At 46.8% G+C, this 18,851-nt stretch overlaps 1 protein-coding gene across 2 annotated transcripts in view; it reads right to left on the minus strand.

The window, feature by feature from the left end:
- Positions 1-646: 646 nt before the first annotated feature.
- The window catches only part of B4GALT5 (beta-1,4-galactosyltransferase 5), a 72,162-nt gene continuing 53,957 nt past the window's right edge, over positions 647-18,851 (minus strand). For both annotated transcript variants that reach the window (XM_029070987.2, XM_039912875.1), the window contains exons 2-9: positions 17,327-17,461; positions 11,316-11,429; positions 8,955-9,079; positions 6,000-6,116; positions 4,102-4,289; positions 3,681-3,803; positions 2,731-2,832; positions 647-1,240 (exon numbers count right to left, since the gene is read on the minus strand). In XM_029070987.2, coding sequence (XP_028926820.1) covers positions 1,093-1,240; positions 2,731-2,832; positions 3,681-3,803; positions 4,102-4,289; positions 6,000-6,116; positions 8,955-9,079; positions 11,316-11,429; positions 17,327-17,461 — 1,052 coding nt within the window. In that variant the 3' untranslated portion in view covers positions 647-1,092. The remainder of the gene's footprint in view (positions 1,241-2,730; positions 2,833-3,680; positions 3,804-4,101; positions 4,290-5,999; positions 6,117-8,954; positions 9,080-11,315; positions 11,430-17,326; positions 17,462-18,851) is intronic.

Here is an 18,851-nt window from a genome sequence, read left to right on the forward strand (position 1 = left end):
GCCGGGTGGGCTACTCAGTTAGAGTGAGTCAATGCCCTCCGAGCGTCGCGGTCAACAGATGGAAACAGACGAGCCCCCCCGAAGGCCTGGGGGGGGCCCGGGAGGGTCCCTTTCGCTGGGGACGGAAGGGGTTTTCGGAAGCCTACCGGTCCTCCGGGCTGTGGAAACGTGAGTCCGGGAGAACAGAGGAGGCCCCGGGAAGGGGATGGGGGAGGAAGGAAATGGAAGAGCGTACAAAAAGTTCAAATGAAGTGTTTTTGTTCTCCCGGGGCTTTCCCCCAAAAGCCGCAGGGGGCAATCGTTTCGCCCAGAGGTGCTGCCGTTGCATTTCCGCGGAGCCCTGCGTTTACCCAATGAGTGATCTAATATGTAAACCTCAGTCTGAACTGGAGTGAACTGTCAAATTAAATTTAAAAAAAAAAAGAGGAAAAGGCAATTTACATGGCTTATTTACACCTACACTTCTTCAAGAAGCGACTGATATATATATATATATATATACTTCTGTGTGTATACATATATACTTACATATATATATGTGTATATATACACATATATATATGTGTATGTCTTTCCCGTTCCCTCCCCATTTCCCATCCCCCATCCCGTTGCACAGGTAATAGAAAAAAAAAAGAAACCCCAAATGTAGACCAATGAAAGGTGGAGTTTCACTTGATCTTCTGGTAAAGGCAGCTGCCCCAGTAGTGGATTGGCTCCTTTGCCTCCAAGGGCCAAGAGGTCAAGTGTCGATCGGAGGGCCGGATTCCACCGCGTCATGAGAACAATCTCGCCCAGGGCTCAGTTCAGAGGCTTGAGACTTGTTAAGGTGGGACGGAGTTGGGGAGAGGGAGGAGAGCAACAGGAAAGACCGCTGTCTTTCAGAAAGCAGGTCACGACAAGGGAGGCCACGATCAAGCTGGGCCGGAAGAGTGGAGACATTTCGGGCGGGCGCTTTTCACATCGTTATCCTTCAGACTCTCGGGATCCTTCAGTCGGCCCCTCGCTCCTACCTTGACCCCGGCGAGCCGGCAAAAGAAAGTCTCACCAGGTTGCCCCTCGGCTACCGGTGGAAGAGACTGACTCTGTCTTAACTTAATATTCGTTCACCTGAGCCAGCTCTGGTGTCAAGTTTACGGTTATATTTTTATACAGCGCGTCATATGTGACGTTCGCAAAGTAGTTCAAGTTATTGAGACCGTCCAGAACCTGCCGCTCTTTGGACTTCCTCAACAATGCGTACCTGTTCAGGAAGAAAGTACAAACACTTTCAGTTTCAAACAAGGCTTTCTGCCAGGATGGGACTCGACTAATTCGGAAGAGCAGAGACACGGCCTAGTGGAAAGCACACGGACCGGAGAGACAGAGGACCTGAGTTCCAATCCAGCCTCCGCCACTCACCTGCTGTGTGACCCTGGGCAAGTCACTTCACTTTCCAAATCAGTAAGATGAGGATGAAATCCTCTCTTAGACTGTGAGCCCCATACGGGAGAAGAAGCGTGGTTAAGTGGATAGCGCAGGGGTGTGGGAGTCAGAAGGACCTGCTGTGTGACCACAGGCAAGTCGCTTCCCTTCTCTGTGCCTCATTTATCTCATCTGTAAAATGGTGATTAAGACTGTGAGCCTCATGGAGACGGGGACCGTGTCCAACTTGACTGCCTTCTATCCACCCCACCGCTTAGTACAGTGTCTGCACACAGTAAGTGCTTAATAAATACCATTTTTTAAAAAAAAGCTTGTGTGTTCCATGGAGTCTTATGAGAAGAGCCCTGAGCCCATGGTTCTCTGTGAGGCACAGAACCAAAGTTAATGCCAATTGGTACTTTACCCACCCGCTTCACACTTAATATTAAGCCAATCAATCAATCAATGGTATTTTTTGAGGGCTTATTGTGTGCAGAGCACTGAACTAAGCAGTTGGGAAAATACAAGAGTTGGTAGATGCGATCCTTGCCCCCCAAAAAGCTTACACTTAAATGTGAGATGATCTCACGGGTTCTGCCATGCCTGAAAGGAGTTCTACCATAGCGTACAGAAAGGGCGTTTTCAAAAAAAATTATTTATGGTACTGAAGCGTCAGGCACTGAACTAAGCACTGGGGTCGATACAAGCTAATCGGACTGGACAGAGTCCGTGCCCTACACGGGGCTCATGGTCTTAAACCCCATTTTACAGATGAGGGAACTGAGGCACAGAGAAGTTAAGTGACTTGTCCAAGGTCACACAGCAGACATGTGGCAGAGCTGGGATAAGAACCAAGGCCTTCCGCTTCCCAGACCCGTGTTCTTTCTACCAGGCCACGCTGCTTCCTGGGACAGTTGGTCAGAACTTGTGTGGTAAACGGTCTCAGGAATGTCCCCCTCCCCACACCCAGCCTGTCCCACAGAGCACTAAAAATAACATCTTTGGCCAGAATGTCTGACCGTGTGGCTGTGAAAATCCAACAGCCATTTCCCTTAACTCTGAGGTGATATCAAATGTTCCCGGACTGGTCTGGGTCTCAGAGATGGAGGCAATGAGCCCGGGTAATAATAATAATAATAATAATCACAATATTTGTTAAGCACTTACTACGTGTCAAGCACTGTTCTAAGCGCTGGAGTGGATACAAGTTAATCAGGTTTGACACAGTCCCTGACCCTCATGGGGCTCACAGTCTAAAGGGGGAATTGAAGAGTTTTCTTCTTCCAGATCACATAACAACGCAGAGAAATAGCAATCACTCACACCTACCTCCCTAGGAACTGCACTTCCCCTCGATGGTGGTGAGGAATGGATTTGTACTTGCCGGTGTCGCCTTCCGGCCGGCTCACCAAATAACCCGCGTTCTGGACTCTAACGGAGAAAGAGAGTTAGGCTTTAAAACCGCACTGGCTAAATTGGTGCAGTTGTCATCACAGAATCCTTGTTTTGAAATGTATGCCCATCCCAAGCCAGGCAGCCAAAGAAAACGGCTTCCGAGTAAAAAAAAAAAAAAAAACACGAAAAAAACAACCCAACGACCAGAAAGTAATGCTTAAGTTGTGAGTCAATTCTAACTCTAGGTCAATGAGTGATCAGCACGGGGAAAGCATGAGACCAGTTTAGACTCCAAGCAATTGAAACACTCTTTATCTGGCAAACAAAAAGCCTATTGACTGTGTGTTTCCAAAACAAATATTTCTTGGTGGTTTGAATATGGAGCCTTTCCTCTTCCTCAGTGAGAAAGAAAACTGGGGGGGGGGGGGGGGGGGGGGAGAGAGAAGGAGAAATGAAAGGAGGAGTGGGGAGAAGGAAGCAGGGAAAAGGAAGAGAACAGGGGAGGGGAGAGAGAGAAGAGGGAATAAAAGAGAGGGGGAAGAGAGGAAGAGGAGAGGGACTAGGAGAAGAGAGGAAGGAGGAGGAGAGAGACTAGGAGAAGAGAGGGGGAAGTGGAAGAAGTTGATCAAGTTCAGTGCCAGGGACTACTTTAGTGGTGGCCCTTTCTTTCCAAGACGGCCGGCCATCTTGAGACCTAAGGCTCAAGACCGCATTCTCTCCCAAATCAGAATTAGTCTGTTAGAAGGGATCGGGATTCTCTCTCTCTCTCTCCAGCAAAAATCAGGTGCCAGCACAGAAAGTTACTGTTCAGAAAGCCCCATCCCAGCAAATGCCACCCCAGGGAAGCCTGCGAGAGGGGCCCCCGATGCCATTTACTGCTGTACCTGTTCCAAAGGTCGTCGTCTTCCCCACCCCAGCCCCAAAAGGCGTTGGGAAAGCCATTAATGTTTTGAAACTGCTCCACTGTTAAGCCACTAACTCCGCCAAAGAACTCATTATAAGGAAGCCTAAAAGAAAACACACCGTTCATCAAAAATACTTGAATAAAAGTAACGTCCTCCCCGTCCGCCCTGACTCTGGGCAAGAAACCACCATCTTCTCTGGGCTGAGCGGCCCTGAATTCCAACTAGCCGCCTGAGTCTCTCCCGCTAACAATGCCAGCCAAGGCAATCAAAATCCATCCTGCATTTTTTTCCCCTCACCCACTCTTCCTCACCACCCCCTTTTTCTTTTTCTGTCTCCACCCCCCCACCCCTCACCCTACCAAAACACACAAACACACACAAGAAAAAAAACAACACTCACAGATACATATACTTATCCAGTTTGGTTGCAAAATGCCTTGGCATCTGTCCACAGCCATAATAATTACGATCACTTTCCGGTATATGATCCACATCGTGAAAGATCAAACAGTCCCATTCCAAGTCCTTCATTGCTTCGCGAAAGCCAACGTTGAAAAGCATGGCTCGATTAAAGGGTTGGGTACCAGCCTGTGAAACAGAGTTGGTTTTGTCGGGTGTTTTACAGTAGACTTCTGAAGGCCCACGTTCCCTACCCTAAGCTTCCCAAAAAGGTTGCAAATGGAGGGAATCCTAAATATTATGTTCACACTGTATAAGTCTGGCAGCCAAAAAATCACCGTAATGTTGACATCTGGCACTGAGCAATCATTCTCTCAACCCCAGTCAAACAAACAATGAAATCTGGTGTTCGTTCTAACCAATGTGTCCTCTATTAATTCCACTAACCAATGAACTCTTAGAGAAGCAGCATAACATAGTGGAGAGTTGCCTTATAATAGAAGTAATAATTGGGCTATTTGTTAAGCACTATGTGCCAAGCATTGTTCTAAGCACTGGGGTAGGTATAAGGTAATCAGGTCGGACACAGTTCCTGCCCCACATGGGGCTCACAGTCTTAATCCCCATTTTACAGATGAGGTAACTGAGGCACAGAGAAGTGATTCGCCCAAGGTCACACGGCAGACAAATGGACGTACCGGGATTAGAACCCATGTCCTCGGACTCCCAGGCTAGTGGACTTTCCACTACTTCCCTGGTCCACCACTTGACTGCTGTGTGACCTTGGGCAAGTCACTTCGCTTCTCAAGGCCTCTGTTTCCTCGTCTATAAAATGGGGAATTGAACGCCAATTGTCCCTCCCCGCCCCTCAGAGTGTAAGCCCCAAGTGGAGCAGGGACTGGATCCACACAGTTTATACTATATCTAATCCCAGGGCTTAGTAGAGAGCTTGGCACATGGTAAGTGCTTAAAAAAAGCCACAGTTATTATCATCAGTTGGGAGAATTAGAAGAGTTTTGCCTTGTGTTTTTTATAAGTTTTTGAAGAGTAGACAGTCCCTACTCCTCTAAACACCAGGTGGCTGAAGGCAAATAATTAGATGGCTTCGAAGAACTCAGTTCTGGCCAGACGTGACTTAGTGGACTGACAGAGACCCAAGTGACGGAACTCCCGGCCAGAGAGGACGCCCTATTCGACGGGTCCGTGAAATGATTCTTAGGTGGGCTTACACCAGGAGCCGGGATCAGCCGAATAAAAACGTGAGAGCTCAGTCCGATCCTTTACCAGCAATCACTCGGTGGTACCTATTAAGCGCTTACTGTGTGCACAGCACTGTACTAAGCTCCCGGGAGAGTATCGGATTTGGCGGACACGTTCTCTGCCCAGAACAAGCTTACGGTCTAGAGCTTACAATATGATTTCCGGAAGGATCCTTGGCGGCCTACACCGAGAGATTCCACTGATCTCGGTCTGGGATTCCCACTGCCTGAGCCAAAACCCCATTGAGAAGCGGGGTTCCAAGTTATTTCCTATCGAGCCTTCCAGACCCTCCTTTGTGTCAGAATCACCACATCCCAAGGCTTTCGTTTTCTTCCCCGTACGCGAGCTCCCAGAAAACATGGGCATGAAAATGCCACTCAAGCAGACACCGGATGGATCAGCCCCTCCACAATAAGGGCCCTTGTTCCCGGGTTCTGGCTTAGGCCTCGAGCAAACAAAGCACCCAACCTCTACTCGGGGATTTCCCATTATCGGGCAACAAGCATGAACCCTGGCACCCCAACGACTGCCCGATCGACCGATTTCTGTTTTGCTGCTCTTAAGCCGGAGAGGGAATAGCGGGAAAGCAGAGTAAGCAAGAGAGTGAGGGGGGGTAAAGAAAAACCTATCCCCACTTACTTGCTCGATCACATAAAACGCAAACTGTAGACGCTGGCGCTGCAGCATGGGAATTAGGTGTCTGAAGAGAACCGGCAGGTGCTCGTAGCGGTTCCGGAACGGAATGAGAATCGCCACCTAGGCAAAACCCCGGACAAGAGAGATCGTGCCCGGCACGGTTAATTCACTGCCGCGCCCCCAGTTTCCCTTGGCCACCGGTCCCCGAACCCTAGGATCGGCCACCCGACGTCAGGTTGATTTGAGGAGGCTGTCCCACCTTCCAACCAGAAGCCGCTTCTCAAGTAGCGGCTTTCAAAAAACCTCAGCCTCCCCTCTTCATAATAATGTTGGTATTTGTTAAGCACTTACTATGCGCTGAGCACTGTTCTAAGCGCTGGGTTAGATACAAGGTTATCAGGTTGTCCCATGTGGGGCTCACAGTCTTAATCTCCATTTTACAGATGAGGTCACTGAGGCACAGAGAAGTTAAGTGACTTGTCCAAAGTCACACAGCTGGCAAGTGGTAGAGCTGGGGTTAGAACCCATGACCTCTGACTCCCAAGCCCCAGCTTTTCCCACTCTTTCCGTGCTGCTTCTCATGTAGGGCCCATCGTGAGAGGTGCTTTGGGTTAAAAGCATTTAGGCAGACGAATGACTTTTTCACTGGCAGAATCAAGGAGAAGAACGTGTACTATTTTGACAGGGGCCGAAGCAAAATTATTGAGGAGCAGTGCTTTGTGGCCAATCTGAAATATTCATCTTTTAACCTGTGAGAAGGGAAGGTTTAAAGCCTTTAATGAGGGGTCCCTGTGCTGGTGAATCAGGCCTAAAAAAGTGGGACTTGTTTACTTTCACTCATTCGTTCAATTGTATTTATTGAGCACTTACTGTGTGAAGAGCTTTGGACTAAGCGCTTGGAAAGTACAATTCAGCAACAAATAGAGACAATCCCTACCCAACAACGGGCTCATCACCGTCTAGAAGGGGAATCCAGTCTAATCAGTCTAGTTTACCCTAGACAAATCCTGATTGTCAAGATTTGCCGGCACGATGGCTGAAACTCACCTCCAGTGGGTCTGTGTGTGGACTCGGGGGTCTGAGCTGCTATTTTGTATTTTTTTTCAGGAAGGAGATTTGTGGTATTTGTTAAGCACTTACTATGCTCCTCCAGTCCTTATTTCAGTGCAGGTCACTAAATCAGTTGATTGTATTTATTGAGTGCTTACCATAATAATAATAATAATAATAGCAGCATGGCATAGTGGATAGAGCACTGGCCTGGGAGTCGGAAGGTCATGGGTTCTAATCCCGGATCCACCACTTGTCTGCTGTGTGACCTTAGGCAAGTCATTTCACTTCTCTGTGCCTTTCATTCAATAGTATTTATTGAGCGCTTACTATGTGCAGAGCACTGTACTAAGCGCTTGGAATGAACAAGTCGGCAACAGATAGAGACAGTCCCTGCCGTTTGACGGGCTTACGGTCTAATCGACTGTAAGACTGGTACAGATGTTACCTCATCTGTAAAATGGGGACTGAGACTTTGAGCCCCATGTGGGGCAAGGACTGTGTCCAACCCGATTTGCTTATAGTCACCCCAGTGTTTGACACACAGTAGCACTTAACAAATATCATAATTACAAAGCCATAATTACTAAGAATTATATTAATAATAAATATTATTAATGCCACTATTATTACCTTATTATTATCCTTATTAATTACAATATTGATGATGGTATTTGTTAACTATGTGCCAGACACTGTTCTAAGTGCTAGGGTAGCTACAAAGTAATCAGATTGGACACAATCCTCATCCCACATGGGGCTCACAGTCTTAGATCCCCGTTTACAGATGAGGTAACTGAGGCCCAGAGAAGTTAACTGACTTGCCCAAGGTCACACAGCAGACACGCGGCAGAGCCGGGATTAAAATCCAGGTCCTTCTGACTCCCAGGCCTGGGTTCTATCCACTAGGCCAAGCTGCTTATGTGCAGAGCACCATACTAAGCGCTTGGGAGAATCCAACAGAATTAGCAGACTCATTCCCTACCCATAATGAGTTTACAGTCTACAGACCTAAGCATGAATGGAGCAATTCTGTCCCGAAAAGACACGACACAAACCATTACGTTAATTGCCAAAGAGCCAACTCTCTGACACAGAGGCTTTCCACGTGACTTCCCCACAGTTACCCTGACTCATGGTCATCCAACACGGTAGTCAGACAGACCAGTGGCATTTTGGAGGCGCTTCCTGTGTGCAGAGCACTGTACTAAGCACAAATGAAGGCCCTTTCTAAAGGGGGGAAAGATAGTCTATTTGGTCTATTATATTGCCGTGTTGTACTCTCTGCTCTGCACACAGTAAGTGCTCAGATATGACTGACTGAAATAAGAAAATAATCGTGTAAAATAGCCAGGATTAACAGGTGGGTATGGAGGAGCTAGCCATTACCCAATCTCCTGGGAGTGAAGGAGAACAGTGAATAGACAGCGGCTAATCTAACAGTCCAATAGGTGAGTATGGAGGAAATAGCCATTCCCAAATCGTTTGGGAGTGAAGGAGAAGAGAGGATTAACCGTGGACCATCTGACGGTCTCCCCTCTCAGGGCCAAAACCTGAGAGTTTCCAGTATTCTACCAGTCTTGATTACGGGAGGGAGAGTCAAGCGGAGGTCTATCCGTTCCACTCCTAGCTTGGACAGTGGCTAGCGAGCGGAAGGCCATCCGCTACAAGTCAAAACTCACCCATGCTGGACAGCAGCGGAATGGGAAGCTGTCAAGTTTACTGCGAGGGAGGAGGCAATGGTAAACCACTTCCGTATTTTTACCAAGAAAACTCTATGGATCCACCACCAGAACGATGGCAGTTGGAGGTGGGGCGTTCTGGAAGAGATGTGTCCAGAGCACCGCTATGGTTCAGACACGACTTGACGGCATAAGGCAACAACAACCATCTGACGGTCCACTTTACCTTCCACCGAGGCACACAATCGCTAGGCCTCCAGTGCCCTCCGAGTTTGATAGCAGGGTCTCTAGCGAAGAATTCGTGGATATCGTCCATTCTGATTTCACTCATGTTTATATCTATTGGGCCCTCTGAAACAGAAAAGAAAGCACGGTGAGCCATTCCACTGTTACCGAGGACCACTCTGCTTTGAAGATAACGCACCATTTCAACTCGGATGGGATTCGTACTTGTTCCCCAATGTTACAGGAGTGGCGTGGCCTAGTGGATAGAGCACGGACCTGGGAGTCAGAGGACCTGGGTTCTAATCCCAGTTCCACCACAGTCTGAGGTGTGACCTTAGGCAAGTCACTTCACTTCCTCTGTGCCTCAGTGACCTCATCCGTAAAATGGGGATAAGACTGTGAGCCCCACTTGGGACATGGACTGTGTCCAACCCGATTAGCTTATATCTAACCCAGTGATTAGTACAGTTCCTGGCGCATGGTCTTGACAAATAACATTTTGTTAAAAAAGGGGTGTTTTTCTTTTCCCATGGGGCCACAGAGTGAGACAACATGGCTGCCCCCTAAAGCCAGCAATCATGAATTCCCATACATCCACCCATCTTAAACAAATGCTGCTAAAATATCCAGAGAGGTGATTAGACCACTTGGTGAATTTATTGACCAACCAAGACTCGGTCAAATAATTGAGAAGGGAAAAATAAAATCCAGGGCTCGACATCCCCTATAGACTGAGAAGCTCCCTGTGGGCAGGGAACATGTCTATCAACTCTGTTGCATTTTACCTTCCCAAGTGCTTTGGGTAATATGGTTTTGTGCTTGCACCATCCATACAACCTGCTAAAGTGCTTTGTACACTGCTTGGCACACGGTAAGCATTCAATAAATACTGTTCATTGAAAGAACTCCAATCAATCAGTGGTATTTATTGAGCGCTCACCATGTGTAGAGCACTGAACTAAGTGCTTGGGAAAGTACTATCTAACTATAAAAGCCCCAAACACCATGGAGGTGAAATGACTGCCCCAATCATGACATACTTGTCGGTAATAACAACAGTAATAATAATAAGTGGTATTTGTTAAGCACTTACCTAGGTGTCAGGCACTGTACTAAGCACTGGAATGGATTTGTTGATTCATTTATATTTATTGAGCACTGACTGTGTGCAGAGCACTGTACTAAGCGCTTGCAAAGTACAGTTCAGCAATAAAGAGAGACAATCCCTGACCATAATGGGCTTACAGTCCAGAAACAATGGGCTTGCAGTGTAGAAAGCAAATAGGGTTGGACGCAGTCCCCGTCCCACATGGGGCACACAGTCTTAATCCCCATTTTACAGAAGAGGTCACTGAGGCACAGGAAAGTGGAGTGACTTGCCCAAGGTCACACAGAGTAGACAACTGGCAAAACTGGAATTAGAATCCAGGTCCTTCTGATTCCCAGGTCTATGCTCTAGTAAACAGCAGATGAAATGGATATGTGACTTTAGAAGATCTGGGAATCAGAGCCAACCCACCACCCATGAGGCTCCGGGGAGAAGATGGTTTCCACTTCCTCAACCAGCACATGCCACCTTCCCCTCTGGAAAACGCAAATGAGAAGAGGCTTTACAATAATCATTACGGGGTCTGTTAACTGCTTACTACTTGTCAAGCACTGTTATAAATGATGGGGATAAAACACGTTAGTCAGATAGGACCCAGTCCCCGTAACACACGGGGCTCACAGTCTAAGATGGAGGGAGAACGCTCAATTCCCCCTTTTAAAGATAGGGAAACTGAGGTCCAGGGAAGATAAGTGACTTATCCAAAGTCACACAGCAGACAAATGGTGGAGCCAGGATTAATGTTGGTATTTGTTAAGCGCTTACTATGTGCAGAGCACTGTTCTAAGCACTGGGGTAGACATAGATTAGATCATTGACTCTCAGGCCCGTGCTCTTTCCACTAGGCCTCGCTGCTCCTCAATAAAAATGAGAAACTTATTGAAAAATTTCATATGTGAGATTAAATCAATCAAAAAAAATCAACTAATCAAGGTCTAAACTTGCCTTGTCTCAAAGACGAGGGCCAGAGTTCAGCCCCAAGTTGCAATAGTAAGCTCTCGACAAATTCGACTGAATGAATGGAAAGCAAGTAAGATGGCAATGGGGAGACCAAGTTGCATACCCCACACTCCAAGGCGAAGAAGAGACATGAACCTCAAATACGCCCTTTGCAAAGGCCCATGCCCAAAGGACAGCTTCCCAGCATCGGAAGTCCCAGTTTGCTTTTCGGTTAGGATAATTCTACGACTGTCCCTGAACCCCCAAATCACCAGGCAATAGAGAGTGGGGAGCAGAGGGTCGGGGACTACTCACTCATAGAAGGGAGCCTTTCGGGGCAGGTGTGGTTTGAAAAGTAAGTAAAGTCCTCAGGAAGAAAGGTTGTGGTTTGCACAAAGGTTTCACTGTGGTTCAAGTCAAGAGGATAATCTGGGAAAGCAAAAAAGAATACAACCAGGTCACAAGTTTTTCATCAGTTTGCACTTTGAAACTGTAGCTCTTACATTCTAACCAACTTGAGTCATTTCTTAGAGTCAGTCGAGTGTAGATGCAAAAGTTGGAATAGATCAGCACCCTCGAAAGAATTTTGGAACTCCATGGCTCCCTCCAAAGCTTTTACGAGATGGGGTACTTCTCCAGGAGTTTCTCCCCGCAACGTTCACCAAATACAATAACAGTGATCCACCTAATGGTCATGTACCCCACACGTCTAATCTAATAATCTAATGCTAAAAGGAGCATCACGGATGGTAAAATCTGTATCTGTCCAGAGAGGTCCATTAATTGCTTTTCATTAGATTATAAATTCCTTGAGGAGTTCTGTTTGATCAAAAGTGCTTAGTAGAGTGCTCTGTTTTTAATAGTTGCTCAATTAATACTATTGCATTCTTAGGCACCTGCTCTTTTCTCTCCCCCTTACACTGTGAGCTCCACGCACTAGCTCGTTGTGGGCAGGGAATGTGTCTGTTGTTGTATTATCTTAGTATAGTGTTTTATACTCAATAAATACGACAGTGCACGACAGGGATCATGTCCTGTTTATCTTAACTTTAGCCCAGAGCTTGGCACATAGCACTTAAATACCACTAGGAGTAACTGTACATTCAGTTTGTGTTCAGTTCTTTCATAATAACAATAAAAATGTCTTTTAAATAAGTGCTTACTCTGTGTCGAGCACTGTTTTAAGCACTGGGGTAGATACAAGTTAATCAGGACAGAAAGAATTCCTGTCCCACAAGGGGCTCACGGTCTACGAATCAATCAGTGGTACATATTGAGCACTTACTGTGTGCAGAGCATTGTACTAAGCGCTTGGGAGAATGCAATGTAACAGTATAATAATAATAATTATGGACTTAAGCACTTACTTTGTGCCAAGCACTGTTCTAAGCACTAGAATAGATACAAGCAAATCAGGTTGGACACGATCCTTATCTCAGGTGAGGCTCATACTTTAAATCCCCATTTTACAGATGAGGTAACTGAGGCACAGAGAAGTGAAGCAACTTGTCCAAGTTCACACAGCAGACAAGTGGTGGAGCCGGGATTAGAACCCGGGTCGTTCTGACTCCAAGTCCCGTGCTCTACTAAGCCACACTGCTTCCTGAACACATTCCCTGCCCACAATGAGCTTACAGTCTAAAGGTGGAAGAACAGGTACTGAATCCCCAATTTACAGTTGAGGAGAGTGTAAAAGAATTTTTACATGACCCTCATTATTCATTCTTATATATTAATACTCCTTGTTCCTCCTGTATTCACTCTCTGGAAATCATCTCGCTCAGTCTCTCCCTTTAAATTATAAGTGCCTTGAGAGCACATGCATCTTGCTTCTGTATCATCCCGGGCACTTGATACGGTGCCTAGCAAAACGCCACTGAAACTCACCTTGTCGTCCATTTAATCAGTCAGTTGATTTAATGGGTGTTGTGGGCAGGGCACTGTATTGAGCGCTTGGGAGAGTACGACAGAGCAATGTAACAGACACGTGCCCTGCCTACAACGAGTTTACAGTCTAGAGGGACTGTTCGAGTGACCCTGATATTGAGGGGGGCGATTCCTCAAGAACGTGACATGGGCTGGACACCAGGTCTCCCCGCAGCAGGGAGGAACCGGCATTCCCTTGCCCACTCCGCGTGATCTCCGCGGACGCGCACCCAGCCAGGGGTCCGGAGGAGCGGTCCCCCCACCAAACCCTCTGTCCACTCCAGAGCTGATGTTTTCTCTGTTCTCTCACTCCCCTGCAAACCGCGCTCGAGCTGGAAGGGATCAGGCAAGGAGCAGGCATGGGGGGCTTCAGCTCTGGAGCTGGCAAACGGGGAAACACTCTTCCGTCACCAAGAGGGGCACATGCAATGCCCATGGTAGGTTTCAGACGAGACCCCCATATTTACCAGCTGGGTGCATTGTCCACAGACAGTGGCTGCCTATCCAGGTCCTTCAAATAATAATAATGATAGTATTTGTTAAGTGCTTAAAGTAATAATAATGATGATGGGATTTGTTAGACGCTTACTATGTGCCTTGGCACTGTTCTAAATGCTGGGGTAGAAACAAGGTAATCAGGTTGTCCCACCTGGGGCTCATCATCTTAATCCTCATTTTACAGATGAGGTTACTGAGGCACAGAGAGGTTAAGTGACTTGCCCAAAGTCACACAGCTGATAAGTGGAGGAGCCAGGTGCTTCAAAGGCATCATCATCAAGGCAGGTGGAGACTCAACGGATTGCATTTATTGACTATAAGCTCATTGTGGGCAGGGAATGTGTCTGCTTATTGTTCTATTATGTTCTCCCAATCAATCTCTTAGTACAGTGTGCTGCCCACAGTTGAGCACTCAACGGGTGCAAGGCCCTGTACTAAGCACTTGGGAGTGTACAATATAACAGAGTTGGGAGACACATTCCCCGCTCACAAGGAACTTATAGTCAAGAGGAGAAAAAATATACTTCTACCTTAAACCTCTTCCCTCTGTCAGCCTTACCTCTCTTCCCTCCAGTCGATATGATCGTGGTTAGATTTGATTTTAGAATTCGATGCAGTGTAAGCTCATTGTGGTCAGGGAATGTGTTTATTCTGTTGCTATCCTGTACTCTCCCAAGCACTTAGTACTGTGCAGTGCACGCAGTAAGAGCTCAATAAATACAGCTGACTGTTTAAGTAATAAAAATGTCTTTGGACAAAAGTTTTCTTTTTCATGTGTGGATATAACCGGCCATTTGGTGGCTCTCGACTTCACAGCAAGAACCGCTGGCTTCCAACCACAGCTAATCTCTTTGACTCGTTATTTTGGATGGATCCTGTTACGAACTCCTAATCCTTAATTATATTCTTGTTCGAGTCCTTCCTTCGCTACACTGCTTTAGAGAAAACCGGCCCACTAGGCCTTTAGTTACCATTTGTACTTTGTGGGATGCCAACAAAAAAGGAAGAAGGAAGGTGAGGAGGAAGAGGAAGATGGAAGGGGTGTGATCAGGTAGAAAAGTTTAATAGAGTAATAGGGTGACAATCAGGGATTGTATTGTAGTGGCCCTCAACGGCAGTCTGAAAGGCTTTGCGGCCCTGAATGCCCTTCCTGTTGGCGTTTGAATCAGATTTCTGGGACGGCATAGAGGAAAGGGCACGGGACCGGGAATCAAAAGGTGATGTGTTCTATTCCCGGCTCTGCCACTTGTCTGCTGTGTGACCATGGTAAGTCACTTCACTTCTCTGTGCCTTAGTTACCTCCTCTGCAAAATGGGGGGTGGACACAGTCCCCATCCCACGTGGGACTCACAGTCTCAATCCATTTTACAGATGAGGTAACTGAGGCACTGAGAAGTTAAGTCAACTTGCCCAAGGTCACAAAGCAGGCAAGTGGTGGAGCCACATTAGAACCCATGACCCTTCTAAACTAATAACAATTTTACCCTCATTACATATATATATTTCTCTTCTCTCAATGTGTACAGAAAAATGAAGCTTCTACACCAAGACCTCCAAAGGGTTTCACAGAAAATATTGCTGGATCATTTTAACTCCTTGTATTTTTCAGAACAAATTGGATTGAGCTTTAAGAAAGATCAAGGAATTTCTCTCGAGGTAACAGGAGAGTGCTTTTCTGCGGCCAATATACAAAATGAAAATAAATGGAGGTTGGTGATTAGAAAGGTAACAGATGAAGCAGAGGAATAGAGGTCAGTATTAAACAGGGCAAAATGTCAGATTCAATTAAAAAAAAAAAAAAAGGAGAGCAAGCTCAGGAATTGCTCTCCAGAACCAGGAAGAAGGAAGGCAGCAAGAAGCAGGGTGGTCTAGTGCATAGCACCCGAGCCTGGAAGCCAGAGGACCTGGTTTCAAATCCTGACTCTGCCACTTGTCTCCTATCTAACCTTGGGCAAGTCAGTTAACTTCTCTGTGCCTCAGTTTTCTCATCTGTAAAATGCGGATTCAATACCTGTTCTCCCTCCTACTTAGACTGTGAGCCCCGGGGTGGGGTAGCGATTGTGTCTGACTTGATGATCTTGTATCTACCCCCGGGGCTTAGTACAGTGCTTGAACAGGTACAGTAAGCACTTGACAAATACCCCTATTATTATTTCATTTCTACTTTCTCTTAAACTACTAAAGCCCAGCTGAAGGCACAGCTATCACAAGTAGAAATCCCTTGCACCCTCTTAACGTTCATTTTTTCAAAGCATTGAGGTCTTACCTGGAAGTGGAGAACTAGCCACACTTTATAAGCATAGCCTTCGTGAGAGAAGCTAGTGGAAAGAGCACCTGTCTGGGAGTCAGAACCTGGGTTCTAATCCCGGTTCCATCACTTGACTGTTGTGTGACCTTGGGCAAGTCACTTAACTTCTCTGGGCCTCGGTTTCTTCAACTGTAAAATGGGGGTGTTAATACCTGCTCTCCCTTCTACTTAGGCTGTGAGCCCCTATTCAACCTAACTTGGACCTGCCTCGGCGTTTAAAACAGCGCTTTTGGTAATCGCTTAACAAATTGGAGCACGGGCTTTGGAGTCAGGGCTCATGAGTTCGAATCCCAGCTCTGCCACTTGTCGGCTGTGTGACTGTGGGCAAGTCACTTAACTTCTCTGTGCCTCAGTTCCCTCATCTGTAAAATGGGGATTAAGACTGTGAGCCCCACGTGGGACAACCTGATTCCCCTATGTCTACCCCAGCGCTTAGAACAGTGCTCTGCACATAGTAAGCGCTTAACAAATGCCAACATTATAAATACCATTAAAAAAAAAAGGCATGGTTCAATCGAGGAATATGAGATGGGAACCCTGATTTCTACCAGAATACTCTTAAGTAATTGATTTAACCTCTCTGTGCCCTAGAGTTTCCTAGGGGCAAATAGTGCTTGCAAGACAATGAGAACCACAGATTAGAAGTTCTAGGGAAAAGGACAAAAAAAGGTCTGTGCTTGAGTGACTCCCACACAGGGTTGGGTGAGCCTTCCAGAAGGCTGACAGCGTCAGAAAATTCTGGGAATTACACCACTGCAGTATTCCTGGGCACCAGAAGTGGCCCTTTGGGCCCAGCCTCTCTGAAAGTCTCCGATTTACGGCGACGTTGGGAAGGGCTGGCTTGGAAACCCTAGGCGTCTTGGGTTAGAAATTGAACCGGAGTTCCGGCGCAGCCCTCCCAGACGTTTCTGAGGGGATTAAATGGGTCGGGTCCATCAGTGAAAATGTTCTTTGGGTCATTTAATAATGACAATAATAATTTTGGTTTTTGTTCAGCGTTTACTATGCGCCAAGTACTTTACTATGCGCTGGAGTAGATAGAAGATCATCAGGGGACCCACATGAGGCTCACAGTCTAAGGAGGAAAGGGAACAGGTACTGAATCCCCATTTTCCAGATGAGGGAACTGAGGCACAGAGAAGCAAGTGACTTGCCCAAGGTTGCAACGCAGGCACATGGCCAAGTGGAGATTAGACTCCAGGTCCTGACTCCCAAGCCCGTGCTCTTGCCAGTAGGCCATGCTACTTGTGTGATGGACGAACTACGTTGTTGGTAGGGATTGTCTCTATCTGTTGCCGAATTGTACTTTCCAAGCGCTTAGTGCAGTGCTCTGCATGCAGTAAGCGCTCAATAAATACGATTGAATGAATGAATGGATGAGCCCCTCAGATAGCCTGAGCGGGAGCTTGAAAGATCCTCCTTCCATCCTTGGAAAGCAGCAAAATAGAATACCTCCCGGCTTCCCGCCGGTGGGAAATCCACCTCACTTGCTCTTTCCTGGAGAGGTTTCTTTTAGGTAAGACTCGCTCCAATTGAATTCACACCCTTTGGGCAGAGAAGTCTCATCAAACCAGCTCCCGTCCTAAAAATATACCTGAGTCATTGACACTGCTATTCCTCTTGGCGTAGGCACTGCGAACCACCTGCTCATAAACCTGAGCCCCTATTGTTCTCATGTTCTCACGGATCAGGATGCCTTGGGCTTGCATCATAAAGAGGTAGGTGTTCACTGCAGAAAAGAAGCAGAGAAGGGTGGGGAGGGGAGGAGGGAGAAAAAAGTTAGTACAAGGGCAAAACGGACAAACACGTTTTAAGTTTCCCATTTTCAACCCATTGATTTGTGGCCACCCCCACCACTGGTTTCTGGGTGGATTCTCACCAGCGTTATAAATCCGGAACTGTTACAGAAAACCACAACTAGGTTTCTGGGGAGTTTGTGGTCGTGTTCCAGCAGACAGGGAGACTCAAGACTCACAAAGCCAACTCCCCTTTTAAATACATGTATTTTCATTTTAATTGACTGTGGCTTTTACTGATTACCTGCAATATATTAGGCATAAAGAAAGCATGTGAGAAGCAGCATGGCCTAGTGGAAAGAGTCTGGGACCACGTTAATTCAGTCATTTATCTTCTCCCGCCTTGATTACTATATCAGCCTCCTTGTTGACCTCCCAGCCTTCAGACTCTCCCCATTCCAGTCCACAATGCAGGCTTGCTGCCCGATCATTTTTCTACAAAAGCATTCAGGAAATGCTTCCCCGCTCCTGAAGCAACTCCAGCGGTTGCCCATCCACCTCCGCATCCAACAAAAACTCCTCACCATTGGCTTTAAAGCACTCAATCACCTTGCCCCTTCCTACTTCACCTCTCTATCCACCTACAACAATCCAGCCTGCATGCCTTGCTCTGCTACTGCCAACCTTCTCACTGTACCTCGATCTCATCTATCTCCCCGCCAACCTGTGGCCCACGTCTTCCGTCTGTCCTGAAACAACCTCCTTTCTCAAATTCAAGACAATTATTTTACCTCCATTCAAAGCCTTACTGAAGGCACATCTCCTCCAAGAGGCCTTCCCTGACTAAGCCCCCCCTTTCTTCTTCTCCCCTCCCTTTGGCATCGCCCTGACTTGCTCCCTTTGTTCAGCCTCCCAGTCCCAGCCTCACGACACTTATATACCTGTCATTTATTTATATTAATGTCTGTCTCCCCTTCTAGACTTGAGCTCGTTGTGGACAGGGAATGTGACCGTTTATTGTTAGAGTACAATTACTCTTCCAAGCACTTAGTACAGGGCTCTATACCTAGTAAGCGCTCAACACATCCGACTGAATGAAGAGGATCTAGGTTCTAATCCTGGCTCCGCCACCTGTCTGCTCTGTGACCTTGGGCAAGTCACTTATCAACAGTTTTCTTATCTGTAAAATAGGGATTCAATACCTGTTCTCCCTCCTACTTAGATTGTGAGCCCCACATTGGGCAGGGACTGTGTCTGATCTGATCAGCTTGTATCTACCCCAAAGCTTAGTACAGTGCCTGGCACAGTAAGTGCGTAACAAATATTAAAAAATAAAAAATAAAGAAAAAAAGAAAACACCCAGGCCCTGCCCTCTAGAAGCTT

This window comes from Ornithorhynchus anatinus, chromosome 8 (genome assembly GCF_004115215.2).
Source record: "Ornithorhynchus anatinus isolate Pmale09 chromosome 8, mOrnAna1.pri.v4, whole genome shotgun sequence".
NCBI lineage: Eukaryota > Metazoa > Chordata > Mammalia > Monotremata > Ornithorhynchidae > Ornithorhynchus > Ornithorhynchus anatinus.